Source organism: Gavialis gangeticus, unplaced genomic scaffold (assembly GCF_001723915.1).
Source record: "Gavialis gangeticus isolate Ggan-Ray unplaced genomic scaffold, GavGan_comp1, whole genome shotgun sequence".
NCBI lineage: Eukaryota > Metazoa > Chordata > Crocodylia > Gavialidae > Gavialis > Gavialis gangeticus.
Window position 1 is genome coordinate 59,442,002 of NW_017729034.1, and position 15,437 is coordinate 59,457,438.

The 15,437-nt window shown below is 42.2% G+C and overlaps 1 protein-coding gene across 4 annotated transcripts in view; it reads left to right on the plus strand.

The window, feature by feature from the left end:
• Positions 1-232: 232 nt before the first annotated feature.
• PHF10 (PHD finger protein 10) overlaps positions 233-15,437 on the plus strand; it is a 22,418-nt gene continuing 7,213 nt past the window's right edge. The window contains exons 1-9 of one of the 4 annotated variants that reach the window (XM_019527041.1): positions 233-364; positions 954-1,084; positions 4,731-4,814; positions 5,067-5,195; positions 6,132-6,265; positions 7,855-8,004; positions 9,587-9,696; positions 12,096-12,249; positions 14,271-14,677. In XM_019527041.1, the coding sequence (XP_019382586.1) occupies positions 312-364; positions 954-1,084; positions 4,731-4,814; positions 5,067-5,195; positions 6,132-6,265; positions 7,855-8,004; positions 9,587-9,696; positions 12,096-12,249; positions 14,271-14,447 (1,122 nt within the window). In that variant the 5' untranslated portion in view covers positions 233-311 and the 3' untranslated portion in view covers positions 14,448-14,677. Of the gene's footprint in view, positions 365-953; positions 1,085-4,730; positions 4,815-5,066; positions 5,196-6,131; positions 6,266-7,854; positions 8,005-9,586; positions 9,697-12,095; positions 12,250-14,270; positions 14,678-15,437 lie in introns of those variants that run through there. The other 3 variants (XM_019527039.1, XM_019527038.1, XM_019527040.1) reach the window with 3 other exon arrangements.

The following is a 15,437-nucleotide window of genomic DNA, read 5'->3' on the forward strand; positions in this document are numbered from 1 at the left end:
GGCTTGGCTTCCCTTGTACTTTTACCCATTAGGCAAGTAGCCAGCCAGTGCAGGAGAGCAAAGTGATATGCAAACTAGAGCAGTTTGACTTATAGGAGACCCATTTGAAATAGTGCAGTAGTTCTAGGGGGTAAGTTTATTCGGACACAGAATGGCTGACCCCAGAGTTTATTGTATTATTCTTTAAATAGTGGTATTATAATATATTGAGTACCAGCTAGATTTTTCTTAATGCTTGAGCTCCATGTTTATTGCAGGATGACACAGAAGAAAATTCAAATGATGGCAGCCAGCCTTCAAAAAGACGACGTATGGGCTCAGGGGACAGTTCTCGAAGTTGCGAAACTTCTAGTCAAGATCTTGGGTAATATCATTTTACTGAGGCTTTCAAACACTGCTTCATTGCATCTTTCTATAGTTTTAGCAAAGAATCAGTGTCTTTTTCTTTTCACATGTTCAGACGTTTCTCTGACTTCAGTGATGGTAAATAAAATGGATTTGGGGCAACTTTCATGCTCTTTCAATAAAGTTTTATTTGATGTAAGTTTAACTGAAATATCCTGAATGTAAGTGTGTCTGATTATACATCTGAGATCTTAAAATATTTTAAATATATCTCAGTAACAAATTTTGGAAGTCCATGCCAGCATTTTCTTGTTACCTTGTCACAACTAATACACACCTTGATTTTTGTGTCCCTTAATACTATGAGGAATGCTAGCTTTGTGAAAGAAAGCCTAATGAAGTGGAGTATGCGTCATAGTTTTGAGACGAGGTAGGAGGAGGCTGTGTTCTGAAGGGTAGATCTAACTCGTCATGGTTTTTAATTGACTTAAAAAGAAATGAGATCAAATTGTAGAAATAAGGCATTCATAATGATTGCTTTAACTTAAGTACATCCATGTATAAAGCAAACAATTTTATATAACAAGTCTATTGTCTTTTATGCCTAGCTTTAGCTACTTCCCTGCTGAAAATCTGATAGAATACAAATGGCCACCAGATGAAACAGGAGAATATTATATGCTTCAGGAGCAAGTCAGTGAATACTTGGGCGTGACCTCCTTTAAACGAAAGTATCCAGGTATCCATTTTATAAAGTCTGTATAAAAGTATCTACCAGTCTGTACAGGTTTGAATTGCTGTTTTTTTTAGAGTACAGTGCAATTAAGAGGCAGGCAGGGTTCTTTGAGTAGATGTGATACCTTGTATTAGACCAACTGAGTAGTTGGAAAAAGTTCTTAGCAAGCTTTCGGGCACAAATCACCCTTCTTCAGGCATAGGAAGTCTCTGCTGTTCTGAGACTCCCAGGGAATGAGAGAAGCTAAAGGTGTGACAGGATGTCAATGAGAATAGCGTAGGCCTGTGCGAAGTGCCTAATACTCGCTTTGGATTCGGCCGATTCAGGGGACAGTGATTCAATTCAGTAATTTGAATTACTGTCCCGAATCCATTCCGCCAAATTGGCTGAATCTCTGAATCGAACAGACCCCATCTCCTGTGCACTCTTGCTGCCCTGCTCAGCCCTAGCACCTAGGCTCTTTAAAAAAAAAAAAAAAAAAAAGCCGTGCACTCACTGACTCCTCCTGCCAGGTGAGGGGATGATCCCCACTGCCCCGCGCTGTGTTGGGAGAGATCTGCCACAAGCCCCCAGAGGTCCCGATGCTGATGCAGCAGCCAGTGAGTGCAGGGCTTTTTTTTTAAAGAGTTGGGATGCTAGGGCCGGGTGAGGCAGCCATGGGTGGTGGGGCTGGGAGAGTGGGTGGGGGATGAGGGCTGGTGGCAGAGCCCCCATGCAGCACAGGGCAGTGGGGGGCAGCGAGGATCGCCCCCCACCCCCAGCCTGGCAGTAGCCGGTGAGTACAGAGCTTTTTTTTTTTAAGTTTTTTTTTTAAAGCGCCGGGACACTGGGGCTGGATGGGGCAGCCATCGATGGGGCTGAGAGAGTGGACAGGGGTCAGGGGGCACTCAGAGGGGCTGGGGGAGCAGGCAGGGGATGGTGCCTGGTGGGGGTCCCCTCATGGTACCCTTTCCCCTTCTCTATCCCCCCGCACCCTGCCTCCCACTTACCGGGTCCACTCTGTGGCGGTGAGTGGGGACTGCCCGAATCTCCTTCAGATCTTTTTCCAAATTGGTTTGGAGGCTTCAGATCAATTCGCACCTTTTTATTGGTCTCTGTAGCAGGGCACTAAGGTGCCTGCTACTGACAACAGTAATATGGGCTCAGCTGCCAGTCACCAGGGCAGCACAGGTGCAGGTTGCCGGGGCAACCAGTCTGGTCAGCTGACCGGAAGGGGGAGGGCCTGGCCTTTATAAACAGCCAGGCTGAGGCCGGAAGGGCAGTTTCCCTCTGGCAGCCAAGGAAGCTGGAGCTCTGCTGGAGCAAGCAGGGCAGGCACAGCAGAGAAGCCTGATGGTCTGGGCGTCTGCTTGATGGTACTGGGTGAAGAAAACCCTGATAGGGATATGTAGGAAGGATAACCAGGTTGGTTTGGGATTTATGTTATAGCCCAGGGGCTTTGGGTTTTCTGTTTTGTTATTGTGTAACACTGGAGGACCAGGTGAGGCTGTAGGGGTTGGAGGAGGCCTTATGAGAGCTCCCCAGTAGCTGAGGGTTCCTGGCGCTGGAGAGGGTGCTGCATTTTGGGGTGTCCCAACCCCAGTGGGGGCAGTATCGGGAGGAGCCCAGTGTGGGCGCAGGCGAGAAACCCCAGTGGGGCGCAAGACCCAAGAAAGGGGTCTGGAGGCCAGTCATGGCTACGGCCACCTGAGCCTCAATTGTAAGAAGCCCCAGCGGGGCGTAGGACCCGAGAGGGGGTCAGGAGGCCAGGCACAGCTAAGGCCACCTGAGCCTCATTTGTGGAACTCACAAGGCAAGGCCCCAGTGCAGGCAGGGAATCGCGAGGCAAGGAGCCCCAGTGCAGGCGGGAATCACAAGGCTAGGCCCCAGTGTGGGCAGGAGCGTGGGAGAAGCCCCAGGGAGGGCGAGCGCGGGAGAAGCCCCAGGGAGGGCACACAGATTGGAAGCCCAGAAAGGGCGCATAGACAAGAAAGGCCCCAGTGCGGGCGACAAGGACGCAGAGTAAGGCCCCAGTGCGGGCGACAAGGACGCAGAGTAAGGCCCCAGTGCGGGCGGGGATCGCGAAACCGGCCCCGGTGCGGGCTGCGAGAGCCGCGGGGGGAACAGGCCCCGGTGCGGGCTGCGAGAGCCGCGGGAGAAGCCAGGAGGCACCTGTGAGGGCACAGGCAGGCAATGAGGACGAGTCCGGGAACCCATGAGGGCATGCGTGACTGGGGGACTCACGTGCAGCCCCAGAGGTGGAGTGCACCGAGCAACCAGGCAGAGCCAGGAGACATCAAGGCACCGTGCCAAGGAAGGTTGGAAAGGCAGCCTCCCTTCAATATATTACCATCAAAGACGTGGCGGGCGAGATAGCGAGGGTGCATTAAACCTGATCTGGCATGGTAGGTAGGGGGTGCTAGGGGAGGTCATGGCACCCCTAGGTCACGCCCTGCCACAGTCTCCTAATTCGATCTGGACTCGGAGATTCGGCCACCGAATCAGGCTGAATCTCCTCCAAATCGAATCAGCGACCAAAACTTCGCACAGCCCTAGTAAAGAGGTAGACATTAGGAAAACACAAGGTTTTCTCATTCTCGCTGATATCCTGTCATGCTTTTAGCTTCTCTCCTTTCTTGGAATCTCAGAACAGCAGAGACTTCCTATGCCTGAAGAAGGGTGATTGTGCCAGAAAGCTTGCTAAGAGCTTTTTTCCAACCACTCAGTTGGTATAATAAGATTATTACATCTACTCAAAGAACCTTGCCTGCCTATGTCCTTAGACCAACACAGCTACAAACGAAAACCCAGCAGTGTACAACTAGGAGAATGCTAAACCCAGGGTGTTTCTTTTTCTCATCTTTTAGTCCCAGTAGTTTTGTTACCCACCTAATTTTCAGCTAAGGTTTTCATTTTGAAACGTTGTAGAGGAGTCTGATTTCCGTTGATGGATGCTTAACTTATTTTTTAAAGTCATATCCCTGATTTTATTTTGTAGAATTAATTATAATTATAATTGTTACTTTTGATTTTACTCAGCCTAGGCCATGTGACTGGATTTAGTTTATTGTTCTAGGACTCGGGCAATAGTGCATTAGAGTACATCCACACTAGAAAAATGTTAAAATAATCTGGTTCTCTCTCATCATAAACTGTTCTGGTCCTTGTATTAGAATTGGGGAAGAAAAATCCTTGTTAAAATTATTTTTGTCTTTTTTTATTAGTCAGTGACCTTTTTAATTCAAATGCATGGGAAAATTAATTATTAAAGCTGCCACTCTGTAAATTAACTGTTAATAGATTCATGTGTGCATTTGTGCACACAGGTGTCAGTCAAACTAATACTCCCTTAGATTACATCCTTGTATATATTACTGTTTTCAGACTACTTCTGTATAATTGTAGGTACAAAATTATAATTGTATAATTGGTATACTATTAATTAAAACAATGTATAAAATCTGAAAGAATCTGTAAAAAAAAAAAAAAAAAAAAAAAAAAAAAAAAATTTTTTTTTCCCCCTTCAAAAACACACAAAAAAGGTTTTTTTAAGGAAAAAAAAAAAAAAAAAAAAAAAAAATCTTATATTTGATTTAGCTATAGAATACCTTTTATGATGCATTTGGAAGTGGATAACAATACATTTTGCTTGGTGTTTTGTCTCCTGGAGATTTAGAGAGACGGGACCTATCTCACAAGGAGAAACTCTACCTCAGAGAACTAAATGTCATCACAGAGACTCAGTGCACATTAGGTAAGAAAAAGAGTAGCATGTTTGAGTTGCATATGAAAGCGGACAAAGATAAAATGACTTGGTTGGCTTATGTTATAATTTATTTGTGCCTTAAAAATGGTAGAATCAAGTAGTTCTTGACTCAGCACCTGAGTTCTGAAATTAGAATTGGTTTCAATGATACCTTAAGAGCATGTAATCATTTGAGCGTAAGACCTCAAATAGACTACTAGTCTTTGTTTTTGACCCATTCAAATTACTTCATTTATAAAGGAAGAAGTTATTTTGCCAACATCTGCCTTTCTTTTCCACATGGAGAAGAAACTCTCCTTAAGAAGTCCCAGGGCTTTAAATGGAGCTCTGTGCAGGCAAGAAGTTCTGCTGAGACAGATGAGCTTACAGGTTTGAGGTCCTAGAAAAAACAAATTAAAGCACTGAAACACCTTTGTAACAGCATAAAATCCATAACACTGTTTGCATTTGATCTTTTCTTTAAGAGTTTTCTTCTTCCCCTTCTAATGAAATGACACTAGTTTGACTTACTGATTAAAGAGTGTCTTTCCTAATGGTTGTCTTTGATCCAAATCCACACAACCCTTTTGTTTTGCTTTATACGAAAAGCTAATTATTTTATAAACTTTTAAATTACTTTCCCATATGTTTTATTTTTTGGAGGAGGGAGGGTTTAGGCATTTAATTGATATATAACAGCATCTTAATCAGAATATCAGTAGGTGCTAATTTTGAACAGTGCTGACTTTTGTCTGTTTTTTGTCTCTAAAATCGTTGGTTTTAGAGAGAGAACTTCCATTCATGTCAAAGGGAGATTTATAACCACACACATCCCTTATGCTTAATGATTGAAAATAAAAAGGATTTTGATTTGCATGAGAAACTTTTGAGAGAAGGTTTGTTACATAATTGCAAACTTCAGAGAGAAATATTTTGTGTGTGTTCAGCTGTCAGCTTTATCTGGATAATTTTACAATATGCCAGGGCAGGGCTGTCTGGCTGGTGGCCTGTAGGCTGTATGCAGCCTGCAGGGGTTAACACCTGGCCCTCAGTAGATGCTACTCCTTTAGTGCTCCAGCTCTGAGCTGCTTCTTCCTCCAGCTTTTGGCCCCCATGCCTGAGAGTAGGGTGTCACACTGCCCACATCATGGGGAGAGGGATCTAGATAGCTCACATGACATGCAACCCAAAGGGCTGTGACCTGAGTGGGGTGCAGCCCCTGGCCTCAGAAGTTGGACAGACCTGCTGTAGGCCAGTAATCAAAACAATAAATGGTTCACAACTAGTTTTGCCAGGTACTGTCATTAGAGTTTTTGTTTTCTTTAGGTTTAACAGCTTTGCGTAGTGATGAAGTAATTGACCTGATGATTAAAGAGTACCCTGCCAAACATGCTGAGTACTCTGTTATACTACAAGAAAAAGAACGTCAGCGAATAACAGATCATTATAAAGAATACTCTGTAAGTCAGTGCTACTAGTTTAATCCTATAACCCAACGGGTTTCAACCTTTTTTTAAGGAGTGCACCCCTTCTGTGGGTGCCTGTTCTGGACTGTACCCTCTTCCAGCTGGGCAGTGGGAGGTGGGGAGTTGATAACGTCAGCACCCACCCCCACACCCAGCTGGCTGTGGGAAGATCTTCAGGGGAGGGGAAAGGGCCATGGGGGGTGGGGCAGGGCTGGGACTTGGCAGGGATAGGGAGGGAGTCGAGCCGGACCCAGGATCAGGCCCGGGTCTGCTGTGCTCGTCTCTTCCCCTGCACCCGGGGCCATTGCCCAGTGCTGGCACCCCCCGCACCAAAAAATACGTCGCCCCTAGCCCCACGCTGGCCCCAGCTGCCTCCCTGCCCCAGCACCGGCCCCTCACCATCCGGGGCCTCCAGCCAGGAGACAAAGTGGGACCAGTCTTGGCTGTGCCATCGGGCTGGAGGGGACAGAGCCCATGGGACCCCCACCTCACCAGACCCTGCACAGCCAGGGTAGGACGTGAGACAAAGCAGCAGCTTGTCCAGGGGATGCAGGGAGGGGTGGCAGCTCCTGCTGCTGCATGTGTTCCAGGAGGACATAGTCGGGGCATGTGACCCTGGATCAGCATGGGGTAGGATGGGCTTCTGCTGTGGGCTGTGGCTGGGCCAGCACCAGGCTCTTCCTGGGTTGGGGGTGGGGTGTGCTGAGCTCCGGGTGGGTGGCAGTGGGGGCGGGGGGGATGTCAGGTGGGCTACAGTGAATCTTGGGGTGGCTGCAGCCCCCTGCCAGCACTGCTGCTGCCCTCCCCAATGTAGTCCTCCCCCCCTAACTGGGAAGAGTGGTGCAGCCCTGGCCCCACTCCGCAACAGGAGCCTGCCCTGTCCTGTGCAGATCCGGGGGCATGCTTACAAACAGCCAGATGCGAAGCTGGCAGTGTGGGGAGCTCACACACCACTGCCCTCATTGATACACTCCATGTTGCTGCCAGATGCTGCTTTCCAGTGCTGCTGGCTTCACATGCAGCTGGCTGTCAGCACTCCGTGCCCCCTCTGGCATGTGACGGTGGTATGGGGAGCTCAAATGCAGTGGCTGCCCCTACTGCCATCTATACACTCGGAGCCATACATCGGGGGGAGGGTGTGCTGACAGCCGGCCACCACACATGATGCTGGTGGCATGGAGAAGTGGGCATACTTGGGCATAAGAAAGCAACATTTGCACCCAACAGCAGCATGAAGTGATGGATGGTGGCAGCCCTGTCCCCCCTGTGCTGTTGTTTCCCAAGTACCCTCACTTCTCTGCACTGCCAGCTTCCCATCCAGCTAGCCATCAGCACTCCCCACTCCCCCCTGGCCAGACGCACCACCGCTTCCGAAGTACCCCTGCTTCTCCATGCTGCCACTGCGTAACCCCCGGGGCCTTCCCAGGTACCCCCAGGGGTACGCATATCCCCGGTTGGCAACCCCTGCTATAACCCATTAAGCAAGGGAGATAATGTTTTTGTGGTTTTTTGGGGTTTTTTTTTTTGCAATTTATAATTTTATAGGTATGTTCTGTGAATTAATAAACTTGTTTTTATTGCAGCAAATGCAGCAGCAGAACACACAGAAAGTAGAAGCCAGTAAAGTTCCAGAATATATTAAGAAAGCTGCCAAGAAAGCTGCAGAGTTTAACAGCAATCTGAACCGGGAACGAATGGAAGAAAGAAGAGCCTATTTTGATTTACAGACACATGTAGGGTGACTTAAATTTATTATCAATGACAGTAGGCAGCTTGTTTGTTTTAGTAAAAATGTCAGTGTTTTTGGTAATGTTCAAATTCTTATCATCCTATTCACTTGTCGTTTTGTTTTAGAAAAAATGCCATATTTACCTGAACCAAAGATGATCCTGAATTTAAGCCACTCCCCCCTCCCCCCCCAATAATTTGATTTTATACATGACAAATGTATATATTTGCTATAAATTTCCATGTATAGAGTCTCATTTTTGATGGATTGTCTCAAACTTGTCCCCATCCAGACTGCTTTAAACTTCTGGCCCAGCGGGGAAAGCATGGTAGGAGGGGAAGCAGTGTGGGCAATAGGCAGCTTGCCCTTGCCATCTGTCCCCCATATCCTCACATACACACTTCCCCCTTTTCCCCTCCCCCACCAATCAAAACATCTCTGAAGAGACATTTTAATGTTAGTGTTGTTGGGGTTAGAGATGAGGCATAAGTGACATAATAATAGAATGTAAAATAGCAAATAGAAGGTCAAGTTATTTATTGCTTCTATTACCATTCTTCCTAATACAAAAACTAGGGGACATCTAACGCAGTTAGAAGGCAGCGCATTTAAAGCTGATAGGTTTTGGGGGTTGTTTTTTTTGGGGTTTTTTTGACAAAATCGTTACCTTGTATAACTAACAGAGTGACAGTTTCTATGAAGCAATTTTACCTGTTGCTTGGTGAAAATAATGTCTACCAGGGACATTTGTCACAAGGTATTATTTAGATGTATTCCAAGAATGGTCACATATTTATATGAATACAAATATATTCCACGTTTCTAGTGGGATGATACAAGTGTATGTCAAGCTTGTATCAGAATGCAAGCCATTCTCTACTGCCTGTCACAGCCCAACAGCCTGAATACAGTTAAGCAGACATTTTTTTCCATAGGCAAATTTTTGCCTAGTGAACCATTATGGGGATTTTAAGCTTTTCTGACATTAGTCTCTGTCAGAAGCAGAATAGTGGGTCATTGATCTAGTCTTGTTATGACTGTTCCTGTGCTTTTCTATTTGTTTCTCTTATATTAACCTAATGGCTTTGTATACAACAGTGCTTTTAATGCTAGGTTTTCTTATCATCGTTACCATTCACCACCACCCAGGAACAGCAAAATTTTGTTTTAAAGATGTCCCACATAAAAACTAATTACATACCATTTGAGCTTCTAAGTAAAGTTATTTAAAATTGAATAGGAAGGAGTATTTTTTTTTTTTATTCTATCTCATTACACAGTCTTGGTGCCATACATGAAATTAGGGTTTTATATATACATCATACTTAGTAGGAATTTATTATTTATATTTGATATAGAATTTCATTTTCTTAGTAAAGCTCTAAAATATTATATTCCATGAAGTGCTAGAAAGCATATGGGAAACCTAACTCGACTCCTGTAACATAATAAAGAGGAAGAGACTGTATGAGATATGTATACAGAGAGAGAGAGGGATCTTATCCATATTTGAATATGGGAAAAAACACTATTTTAAGAGAAAAAAAATGTTGTGTGGAAAATAAAATTGTGTTGTATCAATGCAGATTATCCAGGTGCCTCAAGGAAAATACAAAATCTTACCTACAGAGAGAACAAAAGTTAGTCCCTATCCTGTGGCTCTCATACCAGGCCAGTTCCAGGAGTACTACAAAAGGTACTTTGAAAGTCTAAAAGTATGACGGTATAAAAGCTTATGTTTTATATTACATTAATCTACTTGCTGTATATTTTATAAAAAAAAAAAAAAAAAGGAATGTTTATTTTAAAATATCTGAACTGATTTTATGCTCATGTTATGTTCTAGTCTGACAGCCCAAGAAACTAAAGTCTCCTGTTCACAAAACAAATATAGCAGTGGGGACTGAAGTGCAAGCTGCTTCATACTGTGGTATCAGTGTACCCAGTATTGTCTTGGAAGGACCAACTGAACATGTAAAAGGAGTAATTTACTCTCCATGTCCAATAAGTCCTTAGCATCTATCTGCTAGTCCACAGGCCAGATCCCAAAGTTGGATCTGGCCCATAGACAATGGAGCTTCAGTGGTGGGTCTGCTTTCACCCACAGTGCTGCAGCAGGGAGGTAAAATGCTTTCTTAACTGATGATCAAAACTGTTATGTAAGTACAAAGTGATCTCCAAAATGTTGTGTTTTCACCAAAAAGGTCATGGCCACACCTAGGAATATCTATTGTGTATTGTCCAGATTATAAATCAATCCCAGATTTTCGGATTCAGTTTTAGGAAAAACAGCTCTTTACCCATACTTATGATTTTATATTCAGAGGAAGTCCTTGAACTGCAGCTATCCTTACAAAAATCCCACAGGAGAATCTGAAGACACTGAAAACATCCCACATTGAAAACATTCCTGATTTTAGTAATTTTATTGCTTGCACAAAAATACTAGCAGTACCCAAGTCAAGATTGCTGGGGGCCTTATTAAGGTTGATTCAACATGTAAGTCACGCAATTTTTATGTTCTTTTGGACAGAAAAATAAAATGCAACTTATAATTGAAATAATATGGTATATTTCCCATTCATCCTTTTTAATGTACACTAAAATTAACCGTTACTTAAAATAACACAGCTACGGAGGCAGTACCTGAAGGTTCTAATTTTTAAAAAATGTTTGATGCATTGGGATGTACTAATTCTATGCCTGTAAATTTCATGCGCATTTAAAATTAAAGGATCATTTTGTTGAAACAAGTGCACAGCCATTTCTACACAATCTTCCTTCCAAACAAAAATAATTTGAAATATGCATGGAAGTATAGTCAGCCTCTCAGAAACTAGAAACTTTGAAGAAAAAAGATAAAGTAATCCCCCCATGTGCAGGTGAATCTTAAATCTTTCTGTATGTTTTATAAAAGAATCCAAAATATTTAAAAATTCTCATCCTTAATTGTGGGGGGGAGAGGAGGAGTGCAGCATTTATAGTATTGACAAATACAAGTTGTGTATTACATACCCTTTAAGCTGTCCCACGTCATAAGCAAACCATGCCAAAAACATACCAAAGTCTATATCAAGTTGAAACCAAACAGATGCTTTAAAAAAAATCAGATATTCAGGAACCTGGCTATACAGTGCTCTGGTCTTTACTGTTTAAGTTTGGAACTTAATTGAAAAAATTATAAAGAAAATTGTAAATGTGTCTGTACAGACACCAGATATTTATAAAATAAACTACGTGGCGTCTTGGTTATAGTAACCAAGCTTGTATTGAACCCTCCAAGAGCTATCAGTGAACATGTTGGTATGGAATGTCTAAATTTGGCTTTTGGTATGATCTGTTAAGTGAGTTCTTAATTAATTGTCATGATCCTCACCTTCCAGTACAAATATAAGTGTAGTTGGTATATCTGTTTTAATCAAGTTTCTGTTCTATGTTAACTCTGATTGGGGTGGGAAAATCATTCTAAGTTTTGTGAGGTGAAACAGAACACTGAATGAAATGCAGGAATGGAGCAGGCAGTTGCTTCTACTTTTTCTTCTGTATTCATCTAGTCCTTGGTCTGTATCTGATCCCTTTGTCTTCAGTGGCATTCTGCATGGACAGAGGGCTTCAAGGTCTCAGATTCTGATGGAGAGCTGGAGACCTAGAAAGTTATTTCATTCAGTTCCATATGACAAACAGAACACAAAATTGAAACTCTGCTTCTGTGTTAATCTTTCTCAGATAGTTGGAAGACCTACCAATAGACAGCAGAAACTAAAACTTGATCCAGGTTCACTAAAGATGAATGAAAGACTACCACAGTCTTTAGAGGAATTTGTTTTGGACCTTCATTCTTAGTATGTTAGGGAACATGCAGTTCATGGGACTGGTGGTAATTTTTTAAAAAATATAGCAACATGTTATCTGAAATAGGGTGACAGTTATGACAGAAGGATGAGGTGTTTGCAGAACTGTGTATATTCCTGAGTGTGCATGCGATTCTGGTGATCGTACTATTCTTAAAGGCTTTGAATTTAAATTATTTTTTAACTTGCACTTAGATGCTTGTATTCCCTTTACAACAGTTAGTTTAATTATTTTTGGCTTCAGATACTCCCCAGATGAACTTCGTTATTTGCCATTAAACACTGCCCTTTATGAACCACCCTTGGATCCAGAGCTGCCTGCATTAGACAGTGATGGAGATTCAGATGATGCAGAAGATGGTAGAGGTGATGACAAACGGAAAACCAAAGGCAATTCGGTGAGATAAACTGAAAGGTGTTCTTCAGAAAAAAAAAAATACCATTCTCTCTCCCACTTTGGTCAGTTTCTGTAGTTGCTTCCCTGACATCTTTAACATCTCTTTCCAGTAGAATTTAGGGTTGTTTTTTTGTTTTTTGCTTCCAGCTCGCTCTGTTTTATCAAAACAAATCACATTTCATATTCCCACATTCATTTTATTGAATCGTTGCTTATTGCCAGTTAAAAGAAATCTACATTAGTTTTGGCTGATATCGTTTTCTCAATGGTTAAAGCAGGCTTACCATACACAAACTGAAATGTAGTTGAGATCTCCCATTATTAAAGTGTCCATTTCTCTTGGCAGCCAACTTTCAGAAGCACATTTTTGTAATTCAGTGAGATCCCAGTGTAAAATCTATAATCCATTTAAAAATGGTTTAATTAGACATCTTTGTGTTGAGTAGCCAAAAGGCTGAGTATAGCCAAATACATGAAAATTTTGTTTAAATATTCACAGTCATTTTTTTTTATAACTAAAGGGGAAAAACACTTCTATTTAATTCAGGCTGTGTGTTTCCAGTTCCTTTTTTCTGCACTTGGTTCCTTCCGACCATTAGGGGTATAGGAAAGGATATGGGACTGGTCAAACGCTCTCTCCCAGGGCACAGTACTACATGCAGCCTTCAACCGGAGGTAGTTCTGAAATTAGAAGGAGCAGGGAAAATTAGAGACAAGGCACTTGTGGGTCTATATATGCCCTGCTTCTGGCTATATTCTTTACTGGGATTAGACTGATTAGTAAAATTCTTTCTTTATGAAGACAGGTATATCTTTTGGAGTAGGGTGGAATCTCTATCTTTGGGAAGACCTAGTTGCTCCTCCTATATTAATCATGTCCAAGGAGAGAGTTTTGCATGTTTGTGCCCTGCTTCTTTCCCAGGGTTTCGGGGTGCCTATCAGCTTTCCATCTCTAAACCTGCTGACAGTTTCAGGAAACTCCATCATGGCTTCCATTTCCAAACAGTTTCAGCTGAGTTGTCTTATGTTGCCTGCCCCCCTGAAGGAGCTCAACAGTAGTCTTTAAAAAATGTGAGAGAAGATGCATCTCCTTCCCTTTCACTTTCTGTTCAGTATTTCCTACAAAACGTCCCTCAAAAAAACCCAAAAATAAAAAACACCCACCATGGAACATGTCATTTGCTATCATTATGTAGTTTGCTTTGCTTGTGTGCTGTATTCCTTCTGCCACCTTGTGTCTATCTTGTCTATTCAGATTGGAAGCTTTTCAGGGTATGTACTACCTACAACTGAGGTAAAATGGTGCCTATTACTATGGGGCTCCATTGTTGGTTTATTGCAAGCACTTCTGTAATAAAGTATGATTAGGAATATTTCTGTGCTGAAGCATTTGGTAGGTCATGAGCATGTTCCCAAAGAACTTAAAATGACATCCATATTGATCTCTTGGTCTTCTGCCCCCCACCCTAAACATCCTTTAATGGCCGCAGCATAAATTATGGTGCGTAGTTGTGTGTAGATATTCACAATTACAGTGTTGGATGTATTTGATGGCATTTCTCTGCTGCAATCAAAAGTAAATATTCAGATTGCACCTCAAGAGAATATGCAATGAGGGTGGAAGAAAAATCTCATGGATGATACAGTTTGGTACTGCATTTTTTAACAGGTAGACAGCACAATTTTTAGTTTTCTATTTTGTTATCTGCAAAAGACACCATAAAGATGGAACAATTAGCAAACTGGTAAAATTGTTTTGCTTTTGCCAAATTTTTAAATGAACATTTTTTTTATAAAGAATAAATACTGTTGTACTCCCTGCTCTTACATCAGGTTCCTTTGGAGAATACAGGAGCCTTTCTGCTGGGAATACAAGGAGGAAGAACTTTCTGTACTTAAATACCCTCCATGCTTTTATAGACAGTCTAGTCTTTTTTTTTTTTACCTAGCAGGTTTGATGGCTTAGAAAAGACTTGTGCGTCTATCCAAAAAAAAAAAGATATCATGGTATTTTTATTATAGGACAATTCATCTGGCAATGTATCTGAAGGGGATTGCGCCACTGACAACCAGGAGGATACTTTTCAGGGAAGACAAAAAACAAGAGACAAAAGTGCTACTCCAAGAAAAGATGGTTCCAAACGTTCTGTACTGTCCAAATCAGTTCCTGGGTACAAGGTAGAAGAAAAAAGCCCCTGATTCAGCTTCTTTACTGACCAGCCTCTCTCCCTGAAATATTTAACTTCTGCTTTTCAAAAATATGGAACTTCTGCTTGCTGTACTTCACTAGCTGCTCTCCTGTTGTGTGCTCCATCTGTTTGCTTCCTTACTTCCTTTTTGCTTTATTTTACTAGGGGCTCTTCTGTTACCCTGGCTACAGAGTGGCTTCTATTTTTGTGTCTTATCTGATTTCTGAGCAACTATAGCACCAAAATCCATTGCTGTTGCCAAAAAAACACCTTTAACATAGCAGTCTGATTTACTTGTCAGTGTAAAACTGGCATTAAGTATTAGCTGTTATTCTTACTAGTATGTATTATGGCAGCAGACCGTGAAATCAGTGCTGTAAAGTGCAGCTACGTGGCTTAAATCTGTATTATAATAAACTCAAACAGTCTTTCATCTTGAAGACTGACCAAGTGATAACTATGTACAGGTATTACTTCATATAGCAACAAACATTGGCCTCCTTTAGAGTGGAATGCAAAAACTAATTACAGTTTAAGCAACACTACACAACTGCTTGGGACAGGATATGGAGAATATCAATTTGTCCAGTTATGTTAAAGGAAGAATTCTGATAGGTAGAATGCTTTATACTAGCTAAAGCTTAGATAGAACTTGAGGCATGTTAGCACCTACAAAACAATGGTTATCAAACCCAGGATATAATCCTCAGCATTAATAATTTAACACTAGGATTTAAAATATATTAGGAGAAATTCAAAATTATATGCATGATTTAAATATGTGTCATGGACTTGCATATAGGCAAATGATTTGAGGTGTAATCTAATATGTTTAAATAACATCTTGCTCATCCCTGCTTGTTTTTAACTGTTAGCAAACTGATTTCCAGGGGAGCAAGTTCAGGCCCCTGATGACAAAATATGTACCAGCAAGGAGAGGTGTAGATCATCAACTAAGTGTTTACTGGGGGGAAACTTAAGAAGCAAGGTTTTCTTCTGT